At 40.7% G+C, this 26,705-nt stretch overlaps 1 protein-coding gene across 1 annotated transcript in view; it reads right to left on the reverse strand.

Annotated features, from left to right (window-relative positions):
- ITGB3 (integrin subunit beta 3) overlaps positions 1-26,298 on the reverse strand; it is a 100,737-nt gene extending 74,439 nt beyond the window's left edge. The window contains exons 1-2 of the mRNA XM_083378261.1: positions 26,221-26,298; positions 7,466-7,551 (exon numbers count right to left, since the gene is read on the reverse strand). Of these exons, the coding sequence (XP_083234387.1) occupies positions 7,466-7,551; positions 26,221-26,287 (153 nt within the window). The 5' untranslated portion in view covers positions 26,288-26,298. The remainder of the gene's footprint in view (positions 1-7,465; positions 7,552-26,220) is intronic.
- Between the last annotated feature and the right edge of the window lie 407 nt (positions 26,299-26,705).

Consider the following 26,705-nt stretch of genomic DNA (forward strand, 5'->3'; position numbering starts at 1 on the left):
TCCCCGCCGCCTTGAAAGAGGCGGTGGTGAGACCTCTCCTCAAGAAGCCTGCCTTGGACCCAGCTGTGTTAAATAACTTTTGTCCGGTCTCCAACCTTCGCTTTCTTGCGAAGGTTGTTGAGAGTGTGGTGGCACATCAGCTCCCTCTGGTTCTGGATGAAGCGGATTATCTAGACCCGTACCAATCGGGCTTCAGGCCCGGGGTACAGCACGGAGACGGCATTGGTTGCGCTGGTGAATGATCTCTGGAGGGCTCAGGACAGGGGATATTCCTCTGTCCTAGTCCTATTAGACCTCTCAGCGGCTTTCAATACCATCGACCATGGTATCCTGCTGCGGCGTCTCAGGGGATTGGGAGTGGGAGGCACAGTTCTTCAGTGGTTCTCCTCCTATCTCCTGGGACGTTTGCAGTCGGTGTTGGCAGGAGGGCAGAGGTCGACCCCAAGGTCTCTCGTTTGTGGAGTTCCTCAGGGGTCGGTCCTCTCGCCTCTCCTGTTCAACATCTACATGAAACCGCTGGGTGAGATCATTCGTGGTTTTGGAGTTGGGTATCATCAGCATACCAGCTTTTCATTTTGACCCCAAACCACCCCAGTGATGCCCTCGACGTGATGTCCCGCTGCCTGGAGGCGGTTCGGGTCTGGATGGGGAGGAACAGGCTTCGACTCAACCCTGACAAGCTTTTCATTTCGACCCCAAACCACCCCAGTGATGCCCTCGACGTGATGTCCCGCTGCCTGGAGGCGGTTCGGGTCTGGATGGGGAGGAACAGGCTTCGACTCAACCCTGACAAGACTGAGTGGCTGTTTGTACCGGCATCTTGGGATATTCAGGATATCCCATCCCTCTCTATGGGGGGTGAGTTATTACCCCCTGTAGATAGGGCTCGCAACTTGGGAGTCCTCCTAGATTCACAGCTTTCCTTAGAAGACCATATAGTAGCTGTGACTAGGGGGGCCTTCGCCCAGGTCCGCCTGGTGCGCCAGTTGCGGCCCTATCTAGACTGGGATGCCTTACATACGGTCACTCACACGCTCATGACCTCTCGTCTGGACTACTGCAACACTCTCTACATGGGGCTTCCCTTGAAGACCACTCGGAGGCTCCAACTGGTACAGAATGCAGCCGCGAGAGTTGTGTTGGGAGTTTCCCGACACTCCCATGTTACACCTCTTCTCCGCAAGCTGCATTGGCTTCCAGTTGTCTTCCGGGTGAGATTCAAGGTGTTAGTAATGACCTACAAAGCCCTACATGGCATGGGTCCGGAATACCTTGGGGAGCACCTGCGGCTGGCGTCAACTTCCCTCCTCCCAGTACGCTCCCACAGAGAGGGCCTCCTCAGGGTGCCACCGGTCAAAGAATGCCGACTGGTGGCCCCCAGGGGGAGGGCGTTCTCTGTGGGCGCGCCGGATTTATGGAACCATCTTCCGGCCAAGCTCCGGATAGCGCCTGACCTCCGCTCCTTCCGGCGCGATCTCAAAACCTACCTTTTTGAACAAGCTGGCAAGGCATGATGGGATGGGGTTGGGTTTTATAAATCGGCTTTAACTTTTTAATGTGTACTAATTTATTCATGGGCACTGTTGTTTAATCGTTTTTAATTTTTGTATCTTGTTTTTTAATATGTATTGCCCTGTTCACCGCCCTGAGTCCTTCGGGAGAAGGGTGGTATACAAATTAAATTAATAAATTATATATATATATAACAGAATTTTCATATGGCTGCTTCTCACGCAGGTGGACAATCATCTCAAGGTTGCATTCCTGGAATTAAACAAATTCTCTTCTTCAAGCAGTGAAAAAGCTATCTAATCTTCCTTGGTGTGGTGATATTAATATGTAATATGAAAATGGTTCAATATGAGTCATGCCAATCCTGATCCTCACTTTGAGGAGGTGCTGGGTGGATAACTTTCTAGAAACTATAGTACACTGAAGAATCCTCAAGGTGTGTCATTATAAAGTAGGTGGCTGTGATGAAATAATATGTTAAGATTATGTAGGAAATGAAACAATTTAGGAACAGAATATTCTGTAAAATCTTAACATGTTCTTTTCTTCCTGTTCCTCCAATTTTTATTTTTTTATTTTATTTTAATCCCATTTATATCCCGCCCTTCTCCGAAGACTCAGGGCGGCTTACAATTTAAGCACAAACCAATGTGCTTAGCAATAGCCTTCATTCTATGTATATGTCTGCTTATTAGGGCTTTTGCCCTGCCCCCCCAAGCGGCATTATTACACAGTCAGCTTATTGCCCCCAACAATCTGGGTCCTCATTTTACCTACCTCGGAAGGATGGAAGGCTGAGTCAATCTTGAGCCTGGTGGGACTCAAACCTGCACTAATTGCAGGCAGCTGGTGTTACTTAAGGAGGCATTAGCCCACTGCTCCACCAAGGCTCTCAATTAACACTGTACTGACTGTTCCTGAGATTAATCCAGAGTTATTCAGAAGTTAATCCTCTATATTGCTATGGTATTTCAGACATGGTCTGATCTTTTCATATGGAATAATAGATCTGAAACATCATGAACCACCTTCATTTAAAAAACTGATTTCCAGAAAATGACCTGTTCAATACCATAACAGACAGATCAGTGTGGTCTGGAAGGGTCTCTGGACTATCCTTTTTCAGGAATGTTTAGTATTAAAGATTTCTACTTGCACTCTTTTAAAGTAAATAAAGGATTACTGGATGCTTCCTATAAGGAAGGGGCTCATGAAACTGGAAAAAATTGGAGGGAAAGGAATTAAGAGGAAAGCGGTTAACAATTGTTCAGAGGGCGGGGGAAGGAAAACACACTAATCTTTTGTAACCAATATGTATAAAATAAAGGAAAAAGAAACATTGTAGGATATACTAAACTATAACACCAATATATATATATAAGCAGGTTATTAATATATGTATAAAAAGAATTTGAGTTTTACAGTAAATCTTCATACTATATTATTTTTTCAAAAATTAATGAGTTTCCCAAGAAAATGTGCTGTCAGGAAAAAAACAATATGAAAATGTTAAATTTATCATTTTAGGATACTGATAGGATAATTTAAACTATTCACAAATGGACAAAGTTATTTATGTATATCAAGTTAAAGCACCAAAATGCACATGCATAAAGCACCAGAAACTAGTTTTAAAGTAAGAATTCTGTTTTTGAGTATCTTTACCAAGAATAACACGATGCTTGGTAAATAACATTTGTCTGGTAAATAAAAGTTTGCTGGTTTGAAATCTGACAGAAACTTTTTCATCGGCTTTAAAAAAATACGAGACATACATTATATATATATATAAATATATGTATGTATGTATGTATGTATGTATGTATGTATGTATGTATGTAATACTGTAGTAACGCAATGGCATATGTTTTCCTATATGTTGAAACCTAGCAGAAACATTTTTGTTTAATTATTACATCTTTCTCTAAAGATAGAACAATGCATCTCAGGATTTAATTTAAGAAAAGTCCAAGGAAGAGCAGCTAATTCAGAGAAAGATGTAATAATTAAACAAAAAATGTTTCTGATGGGTTCCAAGCCAGCAATCTTCAATATGTAGGGCAAACATATAGCCATTGTGTTATTACAGCATTCCTTTTAAAGGAAATTTTAAAAGACATCAGAAAGGTTGGTAACTATTGATTCACTTGAGGTGGCATTCCTGCTTCTGGGAAGTAGCCAATGAACTTCTGGCCATAGTCTGTAACAAAAAATGTATATCACCAAAATGAGTGAACATTCAGGGTGACATAAGGGAGGGGAGAAGAGGAATTTACAATTTCAGCAGGAAAATTCACCTGGTGGTGCTTTGCAATGGGAGGAATATGAGTGCAGAGCAACAGGATCCATTCCTGGTTCCTTGTTCATTCCATCAATGTGGCAACAGGACAGTGGGGAGTGAGTTATTTATTTATATTTATATTTATTTATTAAATATATATGCTGCCCATTTCACTGTGCAGAGGATTAGTGGATTAGATGACAGACAGACAGACATGGCCATGGATGGTAGTTGTGCTGAGCACTTAGAGCAGAGGTGGGGAACAATGTTTGTGGACGAACTCTCAGAATTCCTCAGTCAGCAGGAATTCCTGGCTGGGTCAGAAATTCTGGACGTTGATGTCCAGAAGACATAAAAGGCCCATCGTTCCCCACCCCTGATTTAGAGGATGCTGTGATCAGGGAAAGAGTCCAGGTAAGACTGGTGGTTCAAAACAAAGACGATGGGCTTCAGCTTTTATTTCTTTTCCTACTAAACCCAAGAAAGAGATTTAAATTCTAAAACTACTGGTGACATGAATCCAACAGTTTTAGTAGCTTAGTACCTACAATTTACAAGAGGAGAGAGAAATAAGGTTTTATTCTATGTACCATTTTTGTTTCTCAATCTGCTATTCTGAGAGATGAGTAATCTCAGGTCATATTTCCAGGCTGAGGAATACTCATGCACTACCATGGTAGACCAGGACAAGAAATAGATACTGGAATGATGCTTTATTGCTGCCATGCATTATAATAGAATTTTGACTTTGAATCACTTTCCCAACTCCCCTCAATGATTCTTTCATAATTTCCCCAAGTCAATTCTAAATTTACATTTGCACTTGGACATGATTCAGCCTGTAGCAAAAACTTCAGATCTGCTGCAGGTCCTGAGAGGTGGCAGCCTGGACTGAGCCTTGGTCTGGGAAACCCCTATCCTTTAACCAGACTCCTAATTAATAATGCCACATACTCCTCACCTGGGCAGTCTGCATATTTGGTTTACATATTGGCATCCTCCATCCACAAGTAAATTGCAATTCATTTCCACACTTATTATTCAGAAACCTATAATTTTAAGATTAAATTGTGAGGTTTCCAGGGTAGACAGCAGTACATTTCTAATTTATGGAATCTACCAATTCTACTTATTAATTATAAAATGATTGTGTCTTCTTCCTTTGTCAATAGACACTGATCTCTTTAGAAATCTTCTGCATGTAATCTTGTCTTTAAAGAATTTTGAAGATTTTCCAGAGATTATGAGACCATAATCTTTCTTTATTTGGGTCATTATTCAGTAATCTATAAGCCTTAACACCAGGAAATAGAACCAGAAAATACACGTATTCACAGGAATGAAAATTGTATGATAAATACCAAGTTTGCCTGATTGCTTCTCAGTGTTGAAGAAATACTAACAAATGCATTTTTTGCCTCCCAAATGATACCAAACAGCTTTTTGGAGTTCACTAGTGGCTTCTGAAATCGCCTATGTTTTCTGGCTGCTCATAAAGAATGAGTGCATTTTAGGGGTCATTGTGTATGATTCTTTTAATATCTCACTAGTGGGATATGCTTGCCAAATGCTCTTCAAACTCTGTGTTCTGTACAATATCACTGAGCTTTTATTCCATGGTGTTTAATCTTGGGTGGAAAACAACAATAAAGCTACTTGGTGAAGCAACTTACAATTATTTGAGCAATAAAGAAACTTTCAATGAGAAGACATGTTTTTTTAAACTGAAAAAATTCTGGGAACATAATCAAAAGGCTCAGAGAAATAGGTAGGGGGCACTTTGCTTCTCTTTTAAAATCTTCTCCTATTCCTGGCAGATTAGAGCCAAAAGTCCTTGCTTCTTGGGATTTAACAGCCATGGAAAAGCATTCTTTAAATACTTTAAGAGGACTCCACTGTTAATTGGGTTTTCATGATTTAAAAGAAATGCTTTCTTCAGATTTTTTTTTACATGTAGCATTTCACTCTCCTTTACCATGTATTTCTGAGAGTTATTCAACCATAATTCTTCTACTGCAAACTACAAGACAGCTGCAACTAATTTGTTATATTTTTCCCAGTGTAGACTTTCTGTAATATTCCATTAATACTGTAGCTTGTTAAATTGCCACAGTGTAAGGAAAAGGAAGATAAAATCTGGATGCTTGGGTAATTTAAAACTGTTTTATTTATTTGTGACATATTTTAATCAAAAGAACAAGAAGACTGGTAATTGGAACAAAGATCAGGAAATACTGTACACTAGTGCACAAATATATTAATATATGTTAAGCATGGCTGAAGTATTTTACCATTGTAACTGAAAAAATAATGAAAGTCTGATAAAATGGTGCATTCCAGATTAATTAATAATATAGAACACTAGCTGATGATAGGTGTTGTAAGGTCACTATGGTATATATAACAACTGAGCTATAATGGAAAAGAAAATAGCTAGGCTCTACATGTGAATTTATTTATATATCAAATGTACATAGCTATCTATTTTACAAGAATATTCTAGGTGATCCACATTAAGCAAAACAATTAGAATGCATCTTGAAATCACCCCCCCAAATAAGAAACATGCATCCAACATGGGAAATGCATGTTGTTTTAATTCAGGCAGTAAAAATTCAAACATAATAGAACCATCTCATGGGGCCCCTTTTCCCAAAGTTTCCTGGAAAAAACCTACATCTTAAGACATTTCTAATTTGACCTAGAGGGGGATGTTCCAAAGTGCGGGTGCTGTGTCAGAAAAGGCATGCATCCTGAGTCCCATCAAATGGCATTCCCACCTGACCTTGGTAGATATAATCAGGAAGAGGCAGTCCCTCAAATACATTGGCTTTGGGGTTATGTAGAGCTTTGAATGTCAAGACCAGTACCTTGAATTGCACTCCATAACAAAATGGCAACTAATACAGTTCACAGATATGTGCCACTCTAGGGGCACCCATAACTATCCGCTCTGCTACATTTTGTACCAGTTGAAGTTTCTAGATACTCTTCAAGGGCAACTGCATTTAGAGTGTGTTACAATTGTCCATTCAAGCAATGACCCGGGCATGAATAACAATTATGGATGATTCAAAAACAATATTGATGAAATACATTCTTCCACAATCTCTAGGCATCTGAAATATAAGCTTTCTGAGATGTCATTTTCTTGTCCTTAGAAATACCGACAAAGGCCTTGTATGGTAACTCTCCAATAACATTTGAATATTTTAATCTGCCCAATGTTTTTATTTGGTTTCTCCATCCTATGGGTTTTATCTATTACTCTGTTACTTAAATATATAATTTACTACACAGTTGGACTGCAGGTTTCACTACAGATAGCTGAATCTGGGCATGCTTCCATACAAGGATTTTATTGTGCAGCAACCTGCCAGAAAATTCATATTTTTTATCAGAGGTCTAGATGGTGCAATATTTCACCAGTATATCTTTTATTTCCCCACTCTTTCTTTGGCACTTTTTCCTCCATAAAAGAATCTGAGGCAAAGGCTATAGGACAGCATTTTTCAAACTTGGCTACACCCTGCTTTGTTACTGGTAGCAGTAATTCAAAGCCCTTGTGTCTGTTCTGTGTACAAAAAAATAATAAACTTGCATTGAAATATCTTTTAAATATTTGATGACAAGTGCTTATAATGCTATAGTATAGGTTTGGTTTTGACTCACCTCCTGGAAACACCAAGCACAACGTGGATTTACAGTCAGGCACTGTTGACATGAACTCGCTCCTCTTGTGGTACAGATATTGTTACCTGAAATACAATACACAAAAAATGACCCATAGGCCTCAAAAGCATTTTCCTTAGCCCCTGGTAACAAAGCAGCTGACATAAATAGCTCTTCATTGGTTTTGGGTTTGAAATTTACTGGCAATTTGCTATTAGCTGCCCTAATTAAAAGTTCAGCCATCTGCCATTTGGTTTTCAAAGTGTTAAAAAAAATTTTTTTCCTGATACCTACCCAGCCAATGTAACACATAGTGTTTGTTCTCCACCTCTGTTCTTTCCATGTGACAATGGAGATTTATTAATTCTGCTTGCTGTTGTTTCTTAATACTTTTGTGCATTTAAATGAACATAAACAGGAAATATGCAGACCATTAAGCAATCTGAATAAGCAGACAGAATCCAGAGAGACAAACTGAAAAACTCTGCAGTACTTGCTTTTAAAATAAGGCTGATCAGCTAGGGATTGGGGCAGAGTCTATTCACACACCAAAAAGTTCCACATTTCTGATTTGCATCTGCTAATCTACAGTTCAAATGACAAAGCAACAAATCTGAAACTGTAATATCTAATTCTATTTCTGAGTAGATTTTTTTCTTTGGAAAGTGGAATTAATCTCTGAAGTCAGAGCTGACTCCTGAATTCAAGACACACAACTACCTATATCAAAATGTGTACAGGTTTGGTGCAATATGAAAAAAAATTGACATATAAGGATATTTTGGATATTGAAGTGAAAATAAAATCTAAACTAGAGTTTTTAGACCAGGGCATTGAATTATCATGGTGGCCTCAATTGCAAATGCAAGATATGATAAAGTTGTGAAAATATATGGCTTTTATAAAGAACAGACAATATTTGATCAGATATTGTTGACTCTGATGAAAAACTAAGAAACTATATAACTTTCTATTAAATTTGAAAATGGAGGATGAACAAGTGAAAGATACAATGATACAATGGGCAAAAAACTTTGGATATAATATAGAATTAGAGAAATAGCAAAATCTTTGGGAAAGAAATTATAAATTGACAATGCAACTTATAAAGAAAACTTATATGTTTTATAGATGGCATTTACACCTGTTAGATTAGCAAAAATATTTAAAAATATGTCTAGTAAATTCTGGAAATGTAACCAAAAATCTGGCACATATTATCGTTTGTGGTGGACCTGTGTTAAAGCAAAAAAATTTTTGGACAAAAATGCACATTTGGTTAGAAAAGGTGCTAGGAAAACATGTAGATTTTAAACCTGAAAAAATAATACCAGAAACATCTGATAAGCAAAGTGCATATTTAACATTGCATGTATTAATAGAAGCGAGGATTGTATTTGCTCAGCACTGGAAGAATGAAGAAACACCACTAGATGAAGAGATAATCAAGAAGATATTGGACTGTGCTGAAATGGACAGGCTTACATTGAGAATCAAAGAGAAAGAAGATACAGATTATTTTCAAACATGGAATTTATTTTATCAATGGTTGAAAAAAAGAGGTAGAGATAAGAATGTAACTTGTATTACTAAGCAAACAGATTAACCCAGACAACATAAGCACTAATCAAATGTAACAATAGAAAATTAATAAAAAATATAAAAAATATGTACAAGTTTTATTTGAAAGAGCTATTTAATATAATTATTTTTAACAAGTAAATAATAATAATAATAATAATAATAATAATAATAATAATAATAATAATAATAATAAGAAGAAGAAGAAGAAGAAGAAGAAGAAGAAGAAGAAAAAGTTGGAAGGGACCTTGGAGGTCATCTAGTCCAACCCCCTGCTCAAGCAGGAAACCCTATACCATTTCAGACAAATGGCTGTCCAGTCTCTTCTTAACAACTTCCAGTGTTGGAGCATTCACCACTTCTGGAGGCAGGTTGTTCCACTGGTTAATTGTTCTAACTGCCAGGAAGTTTCTCCTTAGTTCTAGCTTGCTTCTCTCCTAGACTAGTTTCCATCCGTTGCTTCTTGTCCTGCTTTCAGGTGCTTTGGAGAATAGCTTGACTCCCTCTTCTTTGTGGCAGCCCCTGAGATATTGGAACACTGCTATCATGTCACCCCTCACCCTTCTCTTCGTTAAACTACACATACCCAATTCCAGCAACCGTTCCCTATATGTTTTAGCCTCCAGTCCCCCAATCATCTTTGTTGATCTTCTCTGTACCCTTTCTAGAGTCTCGACATCTTTTTTACATCGTTGTGACCAAAACTGGATGCAGTATTCCAAGTGTGGCCTTACCAAGTTATTGTAAAGTGGTATTAATACTTCACTTGATCTTGATTCTATCCCTCTGTTAATGCAGCCTAGCACTGTGTTGGCTTTTTTGGCAGCTGCAGCACACTGCTGGCTCATATTGAAGTGATTGTCCACTAGGACTCCGAGATCCCTCTCACAGTTACTACTATTGAGCAAGGTACCACCTATACTATACCTGTGCATTTGATTTTTCCTGCCTAAATGTAGAACCTTACTTTTTTCACCATTGAATTTCATTTTGTTAGATAGTGCCCAGTGTTCAAGTCTGTCCAGATCCTCCTGTATCTTAAGCCTATCTTCTGGAGTATTGGCTATTCCTGCCAGCTTGGTGTCGTCTGCAAATTTGATGAGTTTCCCATCTATCCCCTCATCCAAATCATTAATGAAGATGTTGAAGAGCACTGGGCCCAGAACAGAGCCCTGGAGCACCCCACTACACACTTCCTTCCGTGTAGATGCAGTTCCAGTGAGGACCACACGCTGAGTATGGCCTGTCAGCCAGCTACAAATCCATCTGGTGATGATGCTATCTAACCCACATTTTTCTATCTTATCAAGTAGTAGGTTGTGATCTACTTTATCAAATGTCTTACTGAAGTCCAAGTAAATTATATCTACAGCATTCCTCTGGTCCACTAATTTTGTCACTTGGTCAAAGAATGTAATAAGATTTGTTTGGCATGATATGTGTGGTAGCAGAAGAAAAGAAGCCCAGCCCTATTTTGCTCAGTGTCATCTTTACAGGCATAAAATAAGCAATATAGACTCCATCCATCCAGCCACCTCATTCTCTGTCGTCCCCTTCTTCTATTGCCCTCAACCTTTCCCAGTATTGGGCTCTTCTCCAGTGAGTCCTTCCTTCTCATTAGGTGGCCAAAGTATTTGAGTTTCAACTTCAGGATCTGGCCTTCCAAAGAGCAGTCAGGGTCGATCTCCTCTAGGACTGACCGGTTTGATCGCCTTGCAGTCCAAGGGACTCGCAGGAGTCACTGAAGCGGTAGATGTGAGCTTAAATGGACTCTAGAAGATGGTAGAGGACAGGAAGGCCTGGAGGAACATTGTCCATAGGGTCGCGATGGGTCGGACACGACTTCGCAGCTAACAACAACAACAATATAGAATGCACTGTAGGAATAATTTTTATTAGATGCCGGCAAGTAATAAGTCAGAATCTCCAATTGTCAAATACCAAATGGAAAAAATGTGCCCCAAATATTAATTTCTGATCCAAATACAAAAATATCCAGTTTTTGAATCAGACAATGCTTAAATTGTGCAGTGTCTTCTACTGCTCCATTTTACAAGACTAATCTAAGAAAAATATTCAAGGGTTAAAAGTAAAAATGCTAAATACTGCTTTCTGAAGATTTACACAGAACTTCAGAATAGCTAATGCCTACATTCCTTAAGGAATTATCAGCAATATCTTTACAGCAATGCAAAAGAAATGAAATGTATTAACACTGTTAACCTCTCTTAGTTAAATAACATCTCTTAAATATAAAGGGAAATGATTTTATATACTGGGTTGAAATTACATACACATATACATTTTCATATACACATTCACATATGTCTACATATGCACATATACATATGCCTTCAATTCAGCTACGACTCCTGGCAATGATTTCATATCTAATGCAAGTATCTCCTGGTTTTTCACTCTTCATTCGGTACCTTAGTCACTGGGCCAAACTAGCTCTCACTGGGGACATTGCCAAATCACAGATGAGCTGTGCTTCTATAATTCTCTGCTAACAAGAAGAGTTGGTTCCTTTCTCCTGTGTATGAATGCCAAATCAAGGAAATGATTAGGTCACTCTGGCAGCTGCCACACTCTCAAAGAAAATAAAAGCTAGACTATATGTGCTGTCTCAGGCAGTTGGATACTGGCCACAATGTCATGGCAGACAGGTGATAGGATACAGACCTGTGTATATTGGCTAAGAGCAGAAGATCAAACATATCCTATTTTGGACTGTGAGTGGAATCTGCATTTCCAGGTTTTCTCCTTTCCTGTGGCTTTAATTTTAAGTGTGTGATAGTGTTAAAACTAAACAAAGCCTAGTGTGCAATGTTCCCCTCACCACCTGATCTCTATTTGTGCAAAAAGAAGTTGGAGGTTGTCAGCTTCTGCTTTAAATAGAGCTGGTCTCTGCATTGTAACTAGCCTCCTGCTCTCTGCTACCCTCTTTACTTTGCCATTGTGAAGGCTGAACTACATAGATGAAGACAGACAGACAGATAGACGGGGGGCAGGGAGGGAGAGAGAAATGTTTGCACAATGCAGGCAGTAAAAACAAGTCTAGGTTGAAATGTGTTGGTGGCCTGACAGCAATTAAAACAAAAACACTTCCTTTTGCAGGAACTCTAGGTGCCTACGCTCTTGTTTCTGTATTTCCCAAGAGACAAATAGAAGAAAAACTGAATCCAATAAAATCTGCACATATAATCTTGGAAAAAGTACGTATGGTTCTCTCACACAACCATCAGGCTGTTCTTCATCTAATACCTTAGAGATACAGCGGAAAATTTGCAAAGCTAGAAGCAGACTGTCCTCACCCAAAGAGCTTACTAAAAAATAGCAAGACAAAACATGACCAAACTCTCTAATCAGCCTTCTTTCACATAGCAAAAAGTCTATGTAGATAAATCCCACTTCCTTGCAGAGTTTTTACGCTGTCATATTTGAGTTTGGGTCCTTATATGTTATTTTTGATAGAGAGAAATAAAGTTCACAACAGAAGACTAATTTGTTTTGAAAATCCTTTGAAGCTGCTCTGGCCAGCCCCAACAAAGAACAACTATTTACACAAAGAGAATACATTTTGATTACATTTATAACTCCTGCAAAGATGATTGAATGTTCTATTTATTGATACATCAGTTTCAGGAATGCCCATCTCCCTCAAAGAGTGACTCTGGGCAATAGAAAATTATACAAACTATGTTTAAATATTATAATGTAAAACTGTTAAAGATAAGAATAAAATTTAAAAGGTGGGGAAGGGGCTTCAGGGCGCTAACCAGCCCCATGGCTGCATGCATCTCTGAAGGCCCCAAGCAAGTTGACATAGCCAGGTCTTTAGAGGCCAGGAAAGTGGGGGGGCTGCCTCACCACTGGGGGCAGAATGCTCCAAACGGCATTGGCAATGGCAGAGAAGCCTCTTTTCCTGCTCTCTGTTAGTCGGAATTCTTTACTGACAGGGTCTGCAACATACGAGTGGAATAAAAAGGTAAAGGTAAAGGTTCCCCCGCACATGCGTGCTAGTCGTTTCCAACTCTAGGGGGCGGTGCTCATCTCCATTTCAAAGCCGAAGAGCCAGCGCTTCTCCGAGAACGTTTCCGTGGTCATGTGGCTAGCATGACTAGACGCCAAAGGCACACAGAACGCTGTTACCTTCCCACCATAGTGGTCCCTATTTTTCTACTTGCATTTTTACGTGCTTTCGAACTGCTAGGTTGGCAGAAGCTGGGACGAGTAACAGGCGCTCACTCTGTTACATGGCACTCGGGATTCGACCCGCCAAACTGCCGACCTTCTGATCGACAAGCTCAGCGTCCTAACCCACTGAGCCACCGCGTCCCTTACGAGTGGAATGGACCAATGTAATTTGTAAAATGGCTCCACAAGGTAAATTGGCCCCTACATGCCATGCAGGGCTTTAAAGATCATAACCAATGCCTTGCACTGGACACAGAAGCAAACCGGCACCCAATGCAGCTTGTGCAACAGAGATGTTACGTGTGCCATCCTTTGGGTGCTCACCTAGCTGCATTCTATAGTAGCTTCCAGGTATTTTTCAAGGATTGCTCCATGTATAGTGCCTTTGGTATTTTTTCTTTTTCCCTTTTTTCTTTTCTTTTCTCTTTCATTTGTTTATTCTTGTCTCATCGCTTTTATTTTATTCTTCTTCCTCAATTTTTATTCTATATTTTTTTAAAAAAAGTAAAAATTAATTTTAAAAAATAGCAGCAGTTTCCTGTACAAGCATGCCCTACTGTGTGACTCCAGTAACTTCTGCACCACCAGTTCCGATATTAGATGCAAAACCGATGCACTGTCACCTTACAGAGGGAGAAAAAAATTCTCCTTGAACAGGAATCAGATCTAAGGGCCTGAGAGATCAGGCTTGCAAAAAATGCAGGTGGTAGCTTTCTACATCTCTTTCCTCATATTAGTAGTTGTGTGGATTATTGCACTACAAGGAATTTCTCCATAGCACATTATTGTCACCAGTGGGCATTGCCTACAATGATGAGCAACACGTTTCGGTCTACTTTAATGTGGGAGGAAGGCAGCCTTCCATCTAGAGTTGCTGTAGCCCCTTCTGCAGCTCTGTAATTTCTTCTCCTCCCTTGCTAGTACACCCTCTCTAATAACCACATTGTTTTGCTGATTCACAGGCTGCGGCTTTTGCAGCTCCTAAAAGCTCGGAGAAACTGTTGATTAACCTTCCTGGGTTATTATTAACTCGATAGGGGCTTGTACATGGGAGCTGTCTTTCCTATTCTCCCTGGAATGTTTTTGTCTTTGTGAGTTGGCAAAAAAGTTGGTCATCAGTTTCGGCAAAGTCCTCTCCCTACCCACCCCCCCAGCCCTAACCCCCAACTATCTTTTTGCTCATAGCTTGGGAGATGATAAATGGTTGAGGGTCTTTATGCCTTATCAGAAGATAAGCAGGATTGAGCTTCTTTCGATAGTTGACAGGACAGGTTTGCTAACAGGAAACCATTTACAAATAAGAATGAGGACATATTTGATAGTCATTCATGTCCTGGGCACCTCGATGCAATGCAATCTACATGGGAGTGCCCTTGAAGACCATCTGGAAGTTACAGCTGGTTCAAAATAAGCAGTAACTGGCAATTCTCCTTTTGCTTAGTGTCAGTATTGCTACTTGAACCACATCAGTTGCCAGTTAGCTTCCAGGTGCAACTTAAGATGCCTTTTTCCTCTGTTATTGAAGCCATTTCTGACTTAAGATCTGGTTATCTGAAGGACAATCTACTCTCATTGTTTCTGCATGTCCAGTAGATTCAGACAAGTGGGTACAATCTTCTATTAAATTTTGTCATCTTACAGGACTGAGCAAACATGTTTTCTGTGCCATGGACCTCACCCTCTGAAACAGCATCCCTCAGATGTGGACTAGGCCCTTTTCTCCCTGGGTTCTGCAAAGTTATTTAAACCTGGCTAAACTAGATAGGGACGCGGTGGCTCAGTGGGTTAGGACGCTGAGCTTGTCGATCAGAAGGTCGGCAGTTTGGCGGGTCGAATCCCGAGTGCCGCGTAGCAGAGTGAGCGCCTGTTACTCGTCCCAGCTTCTGCCCACCTAGCAGTTCGAAAGCACGTAAAAATGCAAGTAGAAAAATAGGGACCACTACGGTGGGAAGGTAACAGCGTTCCGTGCGCCTTTGGCGTCTAGTCATGCTGGCCACATGACCACGGAGATGTCCTCGGACAAGCGCTGGCTCTTCGGCTATGAAACGGAGATGAGCACCGGCCCCTAGAGTCGGAAACGACTAGCACGCATGTGCGGGGGAACCTTTACCTTTACCTAAACTAGATATCCTAATTTTACTATAGGGGATTAATAAAAATCTATTCATCTATATCCATTGTCCCAAGGAATTGTCACCAAAAAGCAGTTTTCCTATAGTTTGTGAGCTATCATGGACTTTTATTCCCTGCTGCTGTAATACATTGTAGAATGCAATATCTCGTGCAGTTTTATCACCTTCTAACATTTAGTTCCTTTCTTAGCATTTAAATTCTCTGAGGGCATGGAATTAAACTTATTTATGTTTTGTTCATTGCTAGATACAAATAAAGACATTTGCACAATATAAATATATTTTACTTAATGATAATTACACATTATGCCAAAATTGCAAAATAGCAATAGCATTTAGACTTATATACCATTTATATACAAGACTATAAACTGACCATAAAGAGTCATATTTGTTATATTGACCTTTTCCTTTTAAAAGAAAAAGAAATCAAGTGGCATATGTCTTATTTCATTTATGTCACTTGCCTTATTACATTTTCATAATCTTGTTTGCATGATTGTAAGATATGCCTGAAGGCATCTGGGTTGATCAAGTAATTTTAAGGAGAAGCATTAAATCTCCATTTAAAAAAATGTGATTCAATTCACACATTATATTAGGTCAAAGTGAGGGGTCGGCTGCAGCATCCCTTTCTTGGTGCTTCTCCCAAGAACAATAGGGCCAAAATATCCCAAAAAGGAAAAAATAATAGGTCAAGGAATAAAACAGCTATTTTAAATCCCAAATCCCTAGAAAAAAATTAGACTATATTTGGAATGTGGACTCAATGTGCTATGAATTTTGGGTAGTCCTCAAGTTGACAGAAGGTATTTATGTCTGCATTGGGCCACAATATAATCTCTTCAGTATTGGTTTACTACATTGATTGACCATTGTGCAAAACCTTGCTTATTACTTGGTGTGGTATGTGAACTTAACCAATTGTGGCTTGGTCAATAACTCATAGTTAAATACAATATGTGAACCAGACTGTTACTCTGGTTTAAACTGATCTTTCTCAGAAATGCTGTCAACAGACATTTTCTTTTTTGTAAGAGTGATAAATCAGGAGAACACTTACCTGATACTGTGACAGAGTAGGCTGCCCAGAAAATGGCCAACATCTGTACTGCTTTTGTCCTGTCTCTTTAAGCCCTCTCCCCAGCCAGCACAGCAATTGTGGCTATAAAAGCTGTGCTTTGGATGTGGATGGAGGAAGAAAAGAAGAGGGAAGGAGGTTTTGTGTTCATGTGTGGAAGTAAAGCAACTGGCAAGAGAATTTTGTACAGAAGAACTTACAAAGAATAGGAGTAGTAACACTTACAAGGAGTAGTAGCTGGAATAGCCATAGTAGCAATAGGTTATTGTTGTTGGCTCATTTGTGTTTAGAGCCCACTGAATTGGGTATACTGAAAAAAATCTATGACAAAATGGTGGTAGCTGTCGTGTATCTGAAATCAGGTAGGATAGCCAACAAAAGGAAGCTACCATGCAAATGAAGGTGGCTTAAACTCAAGGAGTTCATTAAAGATTCTGTGAAGAGAAACCAAGCCCCAGCTGCAAAAGGAAAGGAGTTTTGTCCTCACAGGGGCAGACCTTGCAGGAAAAAGCTAAAATTCAGACCTCTTACCAAAACCTACATCAAACAAACAGACAGGGAAAAATTAGAAAAGACATGCTCCCTGAAAAGAGACCACTACTTTGCTAAGATATGGGTGTCTGTCATAGATCTGTAGTTAAGTCAAAGAAAAAGATAGCCCAGCTAGAAAATGGGCTAGGCTCAGATACTTGGCCAATACCATAGCAATGTTAAAGTGGCAACAAGAGGAAAGATTTTGACTTTTGAGAAAAAAAGAAAAGAAAAAAGAGTGATTTGGAGGGAAAGATAGGCAAGAACAAGAGTTTAGGGAATTGGTAGCCTTAAAGCAGGGGTGTCAAACTCAATTTCATGGAGGGCCGCATCAGCATTGCAGTTGCCCTCAGGGGGCCGGGTGGGTGTGGCCAGGGTGGGCATGGCCTACTGGGTGGGTGTGGCTAGAGTGCCTATGGCCTACTGGGTGGGCGTGGCCAGCTCTACGTGGTTCGCATCAAGGGTGCCTATGGGGGCCTGGGCAGGAGTGGGACAGATCTGAGGGTCTCTGGCAGAAGGAGGGTCTCTGGGCCAGGGCCAAGGCAGTGGGGGCCGTTCCCTCACTGTTTCCAGGATGGCTTCACGGGCCGCATGAAACCACTTCGCGGGCCGGATCCGGCCCCTGGGCCTTGTGTTTAACATGTCTGCCTTAAAGGGATCCAGCCACCTCTGATGTTTTTCAGAATGTCTACCAAGCAGTAGTCCCAAAGATATAAAAATCCCTAAGTTGTCAGAGAAAGAATTCATAGAAGCCTGTTGTATCATGTTTGAAAGCATTGTTATCTCTTGTAAATGGCCTGAGAGTGAATGGGTAGCCAGAATAGCCCCATGTTTAATGGAAAGGGCTTTGAGCACTTACAGTTGTCTTCTGGCAAGAGAAGCAATGGATTATTCCTATGTCCTGTACAGGTTTGATGCAACCCTTATACCTACAGGCAGAGATTTAGGAGATACGCCTACAACAAACATGAAGGGGTGTGTGAACTGGGAGCAAGACTGGTAGACAAGACTGAGTCAATATAAAAGGGGGAAAATGGCACTGCCGTAGATATGTACTATTGGCCACCCAACCAAACAGAGGAAATAGATGAACATTTTGCTAGTCAGTTAACTAAGGTATGTAGGAAGCACGTCACAATAGTAATGGGAGACTTTAATTACCCTGACATCAATTGAGAGACAAATTATGCACCAAGTGGAAGATCAAACAGATTCCTGACAAACCTGGCAGACAACTTTGTCTCCCCAAAAATAGAGAAGGGAACTAGGGGATCAGCCATATTGGACTTAATGCTCACTAACAGAGATGAAATGATAGAAGATGTTGAAGCTACAGGAACCTTGGGCAGGGGAGTGATCATGCAATATTGGAATTCAACATTATACAATAGAACATAGTCAAACTAAAGTCTTGGACTTTAAGAGAGCTAATTTCAATAAACTTAGAGAGAGCTTGGGAAGGATTCCATGGATGAGAATCATCAAAGGGAAAACAACTCAACCCCCCCTTTTTTGTTTGTTTCTTTGACACAATCTTGCCTAGGCTCAGGCACAACACTTGCCCCAAACCATGAAGGAATGGACTATCCTGTGATCTACCTCTCAAAGAGCAAAAGTACAGCACCACTGAATAAGAAGCCTATATATTAAAATGGGCAATCTGTATATATGTGGGGCCAGGAATTAACAGTCAACCATCAACTGCTCACCTGGTTGTAACAAATGAAAGATACCACCAATTCATGGTTAACCAGATAGTTTTTTTTATTTTATTTTATTTTTAAATTCCATTTATATCCCGCCCTTCTCCGAAGACTCAGGGCGGCTTACAAGCTTAGCAGTAGCCTTCATTCTATGTATATGCCTGCTGGGCTTTCATACACCCCCCCCCCAAGCGGCATTATTACAAAGTCAGCTTATTGCCCCCAACAATCTGGGTCCTCATTTTACCTACCTCGGAAGGATGGAAGGCTGAGTCAACCTTGAGCCTGGTGGGACTTGAACCTGCACTAATTGCAGGCAGCTGGTGTTACTTAAGGAGGCATTAGCCCACTGCTCCACCAAGGCTGTTAGCATTGCAACTATACCATCTCATTATAGATAGAGTGGGGAAGCAAAGTGTCATAGCTGATTCCCTACTACAATATGGGAAAGACACAGAAATGGCATTAGTCTCATAAAAAGAAAAATAATAAAACACTGTTGTTTTTTTACCAAAAGGGCTAAGATATGTGAGGGAGCAGGCCCCCCAGAAAATGGCTAAGATATGTGCTGCTGTTGTCCTGTCTTTTTAAGACTTCTCACCAGCCAACACAGCTACTGTGGCTATAAAAGCTGTGTTGAGAGACAACTGGTGTGGTAGTGTTGGTGGATAAGAGATAGAAGAGGGAAGGATGTGTATATTCATGTGTGAAAGGAAAGCAGCCTGAATCAGCTAGAAAGAGATAATTTTCCCTAGCAGAATTCACAAGGAATAGGAGTAGTAGAACTCAAGGAATAGTTGAAGTAGTAATAGTAGCAGTGGACAAGAATGGAGTAGGGGTGAGTAGTGCATACCGTAATAGCTTGTGGATGTTTGTGCGCATGTGTTGTCTAGGGACCGGTGTTGTTGCCATGCTTTTGTTTGGAGCCCATTGAATTTAGTATAATGAAAAGAATTCAGAACAGATCCAAAATCTCTTTGGAAGGCACGTTATAGGGATTTGTGGCCATTATGGGGCATCATAAAACAGAGATAAACTGGCAGTTTAAAGGGGGTGTGATGGCTCAGCAGTTAAAGACACTGAGCTTGTCAGTTGGAAAGCTGACAGTCTGGGTTTGAGACCCAAGTTGTATGTGATGGGGTGAGCTCTCATTACTTGCCTCATCTCCTGCCATCTTAGCAGTTCAAAAGCATGCAAATGCAAGTAGAAAAATAGATGCCACTTCCATAACAGTGTTCTCTGCTACTCAGCGTATAGTCATGCTGGTCACATGAGGACAGAAGCATCTTCAGACAACGCTGGCTCCCTTGACTAAGAAATACTGATGAGCACTGCCTCTTAGAGTCAGACACAACTGGACCGGGGGAAACCTTTACTTTTACCTTTAGATAAAGTTGAATTTAAGTGGAGTTAGGGGGTTTCTGATCCTGTTTTCCTTGTTAAAGAGAGACAATAATTTTATTGTTTAGGTTCCTATGTATTGTGTCCTCTACATACCATGCAATAATTGCCAAGATTTTTGACAATTATTCTCAGTTGTACAACATCTCATAGAACATTGAATTTTATTCATGAGTAAGAAAATCAGCATTCTTCAAACTGGCCTGCTGTACTAGGGTGTACCGAAGAGGTGTTGACTATAGTTTCCAAAATTTCAATTCAGTATATCCAGTGGAACTTGTAGTCCAATGCATATGGAGGTGGTTGCTGCAAACAGTCTCTCCATTATATGAAAGCAGGCTATTTGAATCTGTTTACATATTTTTTGTGCACTTCTCATTCTGCTGGTCTGTGAGTAAAAATGCAACTAGGCAAAGTATTGGAGTTTCCTCCCAATAAATAACTAGAAATCCTAATGAGGAATTTATAGCAAATCTATAGAATACAGAGAGAGGAAAATCACTCCACTTGTTGTCCACAAGTGAGCAACCCCTTGTCCACCAGAAATCACTTAAACAGAACAGGGATATGATCAGTGTAATGTAAAAGGCAAAGGTAAAGGTTCCCCCGCACATGCGTGCTAGTCATTTCTGACTCTAGGGGCCAGTGCTCATCTCCTTTTCAAAGCCGAAGAGCCAGCGCTTGTCCGAGGATGTCTCCGTGGTCATGTGGCTGGCATGACTAGATGCCAAAGGTGAACGGAACGCTGTTACCTTCCCACCGTAGTGGTCCCTATTTTTCTACTTGCATTTTTACGTGCTTTCGAACTGCTATGTTGGCAGAAGCTGGGACGAGTAACAGGCGCTCACTCTGTTATGCGGCACTTGGGATTCGACCCGCCAAACTGCCGACCTTCTGATTGACAAGCTCAGTGTCCTTACCCACTGTTTATTTTGTATTTGAAAATACTACTATAGGGAGAGCTGGTTCAAGGGACTTTTGGAATGTTGATTTAAACAAATTTATTAAGTACCTAATCAGTGGTGTAGTAGTGGGATTCAAACATGTGAACAACTGGTTCTCTGTGTAGATGCCACTTCCAGAAGTCCATTCTGGGCCTGGGCAACAAAAATTAGCTACCGGTTCTGCCGAAGTGGTGTGAACTGGCTGAATCCCACCACTGTGCTTAATGCATCCAAAACTTTCTTTAAAAATGAGAGGGCCAAACCAGAATAAAAAGGAAAAAAAGCCTGTTCCTGCAAAAACATCCAGTGAGAAGAATATTTTATCCTACAGCCTGGGGAAGAGAGCCACAACTTCAAGATCGCTTAAAGGATGACAGGGTCAGGGCCACACAAATTCCTGGGGTTATACCATTGCAGAAGGCAGATGCTTCTCCAGAGAAGGCATGCTTCCTGATATCCATTACATATTGTTTCAAGGAACATGCTCACTTTGCCAGGTCTGCCAGTGGGCAATGATAAAGGGAGAAGGTGGGTCTCTTGAGTAACCAGGTCCTACACATGAAGGGTTTTATAGGTCACCATCAACATCTCAAATTGCACACAAGTAGCCATTACAGCTTAGGAAGCATAAGTGTCACATAAGTCTGCTTTCTGGACTAATCACAGATTCCAAATGGTTTTCAAAGGCAACCTCTTTGAAAAATGCATTGACAAAGTCTAAATGTGAAGTGTTTAAGTGTATAAGTGGTAACTGTGAGAAGGGATGCCCAGTCCAGGAGGTATATAACTGACGCAAAAGGTGAATCTGGAAGGCCTTCCTGATCACAGTTGTCACTTGATCTTTAAACAGGAGCGGGTAATGAAGGAGAACCTTAAAACTGCGTATCAGTTCTGTGCAACACCATCCAGAATTAAAGACAGATCTCTGTCTAGATCTTCAAAGTCTCAAAGCACTGAGACATGACATTAACAACATCCCTTGGCCAGTTTAGGGTTGAGATTTATGGCTGAGTATCCTCAGCATACTGAAGAAGCAGACATTGTGCTGGCTATTGACCTCACTCAGAAATTTTATCTAGATGTTAAAACAGAGGTACGGGTTTCAAGGTCTAGTATACCCCATATGTAAAGGCCAAAGTCTTGACCTCTCCCTCTCCTTAAACCACTAACACCAACTGGAACTTACTTAAGAGAAAGGGAAACCAGCACAATCCTACTCCTGGCTCCTACTCCTTATCCCCAAAGATCCCAGTCAATGGTACTGAAAGCAGCTGATATCAAGGAAGGCCTCATCACTACCACCACCACATCACCATATCCTTAGAAATTTTCCACAAGCATTATCAGTCCTGACTCTGTACTATGTTCCAGCCTGAAAACTTACTGAACTGATAGGTAAGCTTTCTTTAGTTCATATTCAATTAACTCAGATATTGACCAAACAATCTGGCTCCCAAATAATTTCTCCCATTCCTTGCCAGTCAAATTTAAATGCACTCATTGGTCTCTTCCACATGACCAAATCAGAGTAATATATTCACCTCCTTGATCCAAGAGAAAAATATGCTAGCATGAATTGTGCTACCCTTACTGCCAATCCTTGTTGTCACATAGCAAGGTCAATAAACTAACTAACCATACTTACTGATTGCAAAGGATTAATAGATTCCACTGGCTTCATTTTTCCTCCCACCAAACATTCCATCCACAGGAAAATAAACACTAATGCCTAACGTAGATTGAGCAAATTTGGAAAGATGCACCAAGTGGTAGCTTTAGTCATTTGACTATCAAGGACAGAGAACACAGAGTGAAGCAGAAAGGAATCATAATGGTACTTCTAGATGGTGCAATTTTTGTTCCATGTCTCTTACCTATTAGGCTATTTCTGAATATGGGTATAGTGATTTTCTGAAAGAATGTTGAATTTGTGTTTACAAATAGCCTGACCCACAAATAACAGGTGTAGAAAGTATGTAGGCTGCAGCAAGAGGGAACAATCATTTACTGTCAACAAATACTAAGGAATGATGTCCACTTCCCCCTCACTTGTGGGGTGGGGAGATAGAAATTGCATCCTCATTTTGCTGATTCTGAGACAACAATCCCACCAAGCTGCAGCACTCTAGCTGCTTCCTCAGAGATAATTAACAATAATACAAGGATTCAAAAGAGCAGGCATGCAAATCCCTTCATTGGCAGAAGCAACAAAAAACCTGAAATGAATCCAATGATGACAGAACTAGTAGCATACAATTGGCACCATCCAATTTTCTTTCCTGAATAAAAGTGCTCTTTTGGTAGTACAGGCCTAACATTCTTTCAAAGCAACAATAATCCTGTGTTAAAAAGACAGGTCCAATGCTTTTTCAAAAAGCATTAAAGATTTGTTTATAAGAGGCTCACGTAAATTCCATAACAAGGGTTATGGAAAGTGATGAGCAGGCATGACATGGGCAAATGCCTATGGAATTCAACTAGTGGTCTCTCCTACTGTACTGTGATGGGCTGTGAAAATAACCATGAGTAAAAAGGGGGAAGAGCAGTCTAATAAGAGAAATCTGGATCCAAAGAGGGAAGGGTGTGGAAACATCCTCTCAGATGAAACCCTCCCTAGTTTTCTGGAGAGTAAAAATAAGTGAGGGGAAAGGTGCTTTCAGACCTGCAAAGTTCTATCAAGATACAATAAAGATAGGATTATTCAGGGCTCTTTTTCTCATAGAACGCTCAGAACGGCGTTCCGGCACTTTTGTTTTTGCAACAAAAAAAACACACCTCCCTCTATTGGCTTTAGGAGTAGGCAATCTTTGCTCTTTTTTATGACTCGTGGACTTCAACTCCCAGAAATCCTGAGCCAGCCACGCTGAGGGGAAAGAGAAAGGTTTCCAAGCTGAGCCTTACTGCCTCAGGAATTCTGGGAGTTGAAGTCCTTAAGTCATAAAAGAGCCAAGGTTGCCTACTCTGCACTAGAAGAGGATATTAAAATTATTTACAAGGTTACTTCTTTAGGAACTAAACTTTTAGAATCTAAAACAGCTAATTCAGAAAAGCCAACAGGAAAGAACCTCACATTTTTCATCTGCTTCTGTCTTTTGGAAGGAAAAATTAGATAACAAAATAATCTATTTCTTATGTTAACATCTCTGCAACGAAATCAAAGGTAACAGGAAAGAAATGAGAAACATTTTTCTCAATGTAATATGTCTAATTTAGCTGATTCTAGAAAAAATAGTATCTTTTGTACACTCTGCGGGGTGGCAACTGTGGGGAGGAGAATCCCCATGGTGGCTGTGGGGAGGGGAATCCTGCAGCATGTGGCTCCGAGCCGTAGGGGCGGGGGTGCAAAGGATGGGCAGGGACACCGTAGCAAGACACCGGCATTGCTCCCAGTGACAGCTCCTCTGAGTTCCAGCACCTTTTTTTTTAGAAAAAAAAGCACTGGGATTAATACTTCAAAGGGCTGACCTCTGCACTTCATACTAGAGGCCACAGAGAATGGTGTCCAGCAATCCGACCTAAGAGGCCATGTTTGTAGCAGCCTGAAGATTGCAGCAGATAGATTCCAAACTTTAACAGCATCACCTACGAAATGATGTAAAATATACCAGAACATAGCTGTAAGACAAGAAGTAAAACAATGCTTTGAAAATCAGAAGAGCTAAATACAACTTTAAGCTTCCTTAGAGATGGACTGGGTATGAGATGAAAACCCTTTTACAATTATTGACTCTTGGTTTGCATCTCTATGTATCTGTTTGTGAGAGAGATTTAATCTATTGTGTTATCACTTTTTTTCTTCCTAAAAAACTCCTCGTTTTATTATATATGACTACTGACTTTGAATGTGCACAGTTTGGAAACATGCTAATACATAGCGAGCAGGATGAGGGGAGAAATGGAAATCTCTCCTTCCTAGCTCTTCTCTGTGACTTTTTATACACAGAGACACACACACTCACACGCATTTAATTTTCCCAAAGGCATTATATCCCTTTTTGTTGTTCATTTCCATGACTTGATGTAGCACCAACTAGGAAAGTGAAGTAGAAGTTAAGTGAATAGGTAGACAAAATGAATGTTTTGGACTGAAATCTGAATACAAGAGGAATTTGGAAGGCTAAGACATAGACTGCATTTCTGCAAGCAAGGTAAACCACTGGGATTTCTATTTCCAGTCCCAGAAACTTGATGGTTTGGATTTCGTGGTTTTGGCCTTAGTAGTGTGAACCTAACCAATTGCGGTTAATTATGTCAATTGTTACTCCGGAGAAGATTAAACGCCAACATATTTTGAATAAAATTAAAGGAACTTTAAAGATCACATTATGTCCATACTTGCTATAGAGAGGAATATACTATTTACATACCTACTGGTATCTATCTGCAAGAATAGAGGCAATAACTCTATTGTATTAATTTCTGTCCTCCACTAAAGCCCCAGCCCAAATCTGGACAGGCCAATCGTGTATTTTTTTTTTATCTGCATTGTTAAGGGGGGAAAAAATCAGTTTGGAAAAATGGAAAGTCATCCAGAGCAGCTCCAATAGTTATAAAACTAGGATTAGAATAACATAGAAAAAAAGCTAGCAACCTCTTTTAGAGGCTGGTAGTTCCCCATCCTGCTATCTATGCATATCTCTGGATGGGGCAGCATTCTAGTTTGAACTACAGTGAGAATCTTTCCCAAGCTTTCAGATTTGAGTTTATTATTGTATATTATCAAATTTGGAACGGGAAGAACCAGATATGGATGTTACTTGGAAAAAAAACTTGTCCTGTTATATTTTAAATATCATGTATGAAAGGCAGGCTTTCGTTTCAGAAGGTAAAAATATTCCCAATCCCTTCAGTATAGGAAAGCAATCGTCGGCACACACCGACCTGAACATAAGGAGCATTGAACACAAAACAAGCCTTCTTTTGCGTACTGTAGTGTATGAAAGCATAAAATTGCACCGTGTCTCAAGTTGTCCTGGAAAGTAAGGAAAAAAGTAACGCTTGAGAGGTTTTTCATTAAGTTTCCAACTTCCCTTTCGCAGCCAGCAGACGCCAAGGAAAGGGACCTTCCCCGCTTTCTTTCAACCGGGGAAGGGGGAGGCGGAGGGAGGCGGAAAGGCTGCAGTCCATCCGAGGCTCTCGGCAGCTGAACCGTGGAGGGGAGTGACGGGTCTTCCCTACTTACCGCAGACTCCGTCGGAGAGCAGGAGCAGGCTAAAGACCAGAAGCACAGGAGAAGCAGATTTGCCCATCCTGGTCTCAACTTAACAAAACTGCGAAGCGGAGCGGAGCAGTCTGTTTCCGAAAGGTCCGCCCCGAAGATCGGCCAAGCCGTGTCACCGAGAGATCCGAAGAGCGGGCAGACGCGGCCGGAGAGAGGAAACAGCTGTCAAATGGGAGTCACGGAGTGCCCCAGCCGGTCGCCGAGGTCGCAGCTTCGTAGGATCCTTTTCTCGACCCCTCCCAGAAAGAGGGGGGACTCGGCAGGGGAGGAGACAACCTCTGCCAGCCACTGCTGTACACCCTTTATCCCTGGCAAAGATTTCCTCCCCCAGTGCCTAAATTCATTGGCCACTATTTTTTCCTTTTAGTGGCGGAATGAACTCTGAACGTCTCTACTCCTCCTGCGTCTAATTCTCTTTATTGTAGCGGAGCTACTATAAGAAAACT

This window comes from Vipera ursinii, assembly GCF_947247035.1.
Source record: "Vipera ursinii genome assembly, chromosome: Z".
Taxonomy (NCBI): domain Eukaryota; kingdom Metazoa; phylum Chordata; class Lepidosauria; order Squamata; family Viperidae; genus Vipera; species Vipera ursinii.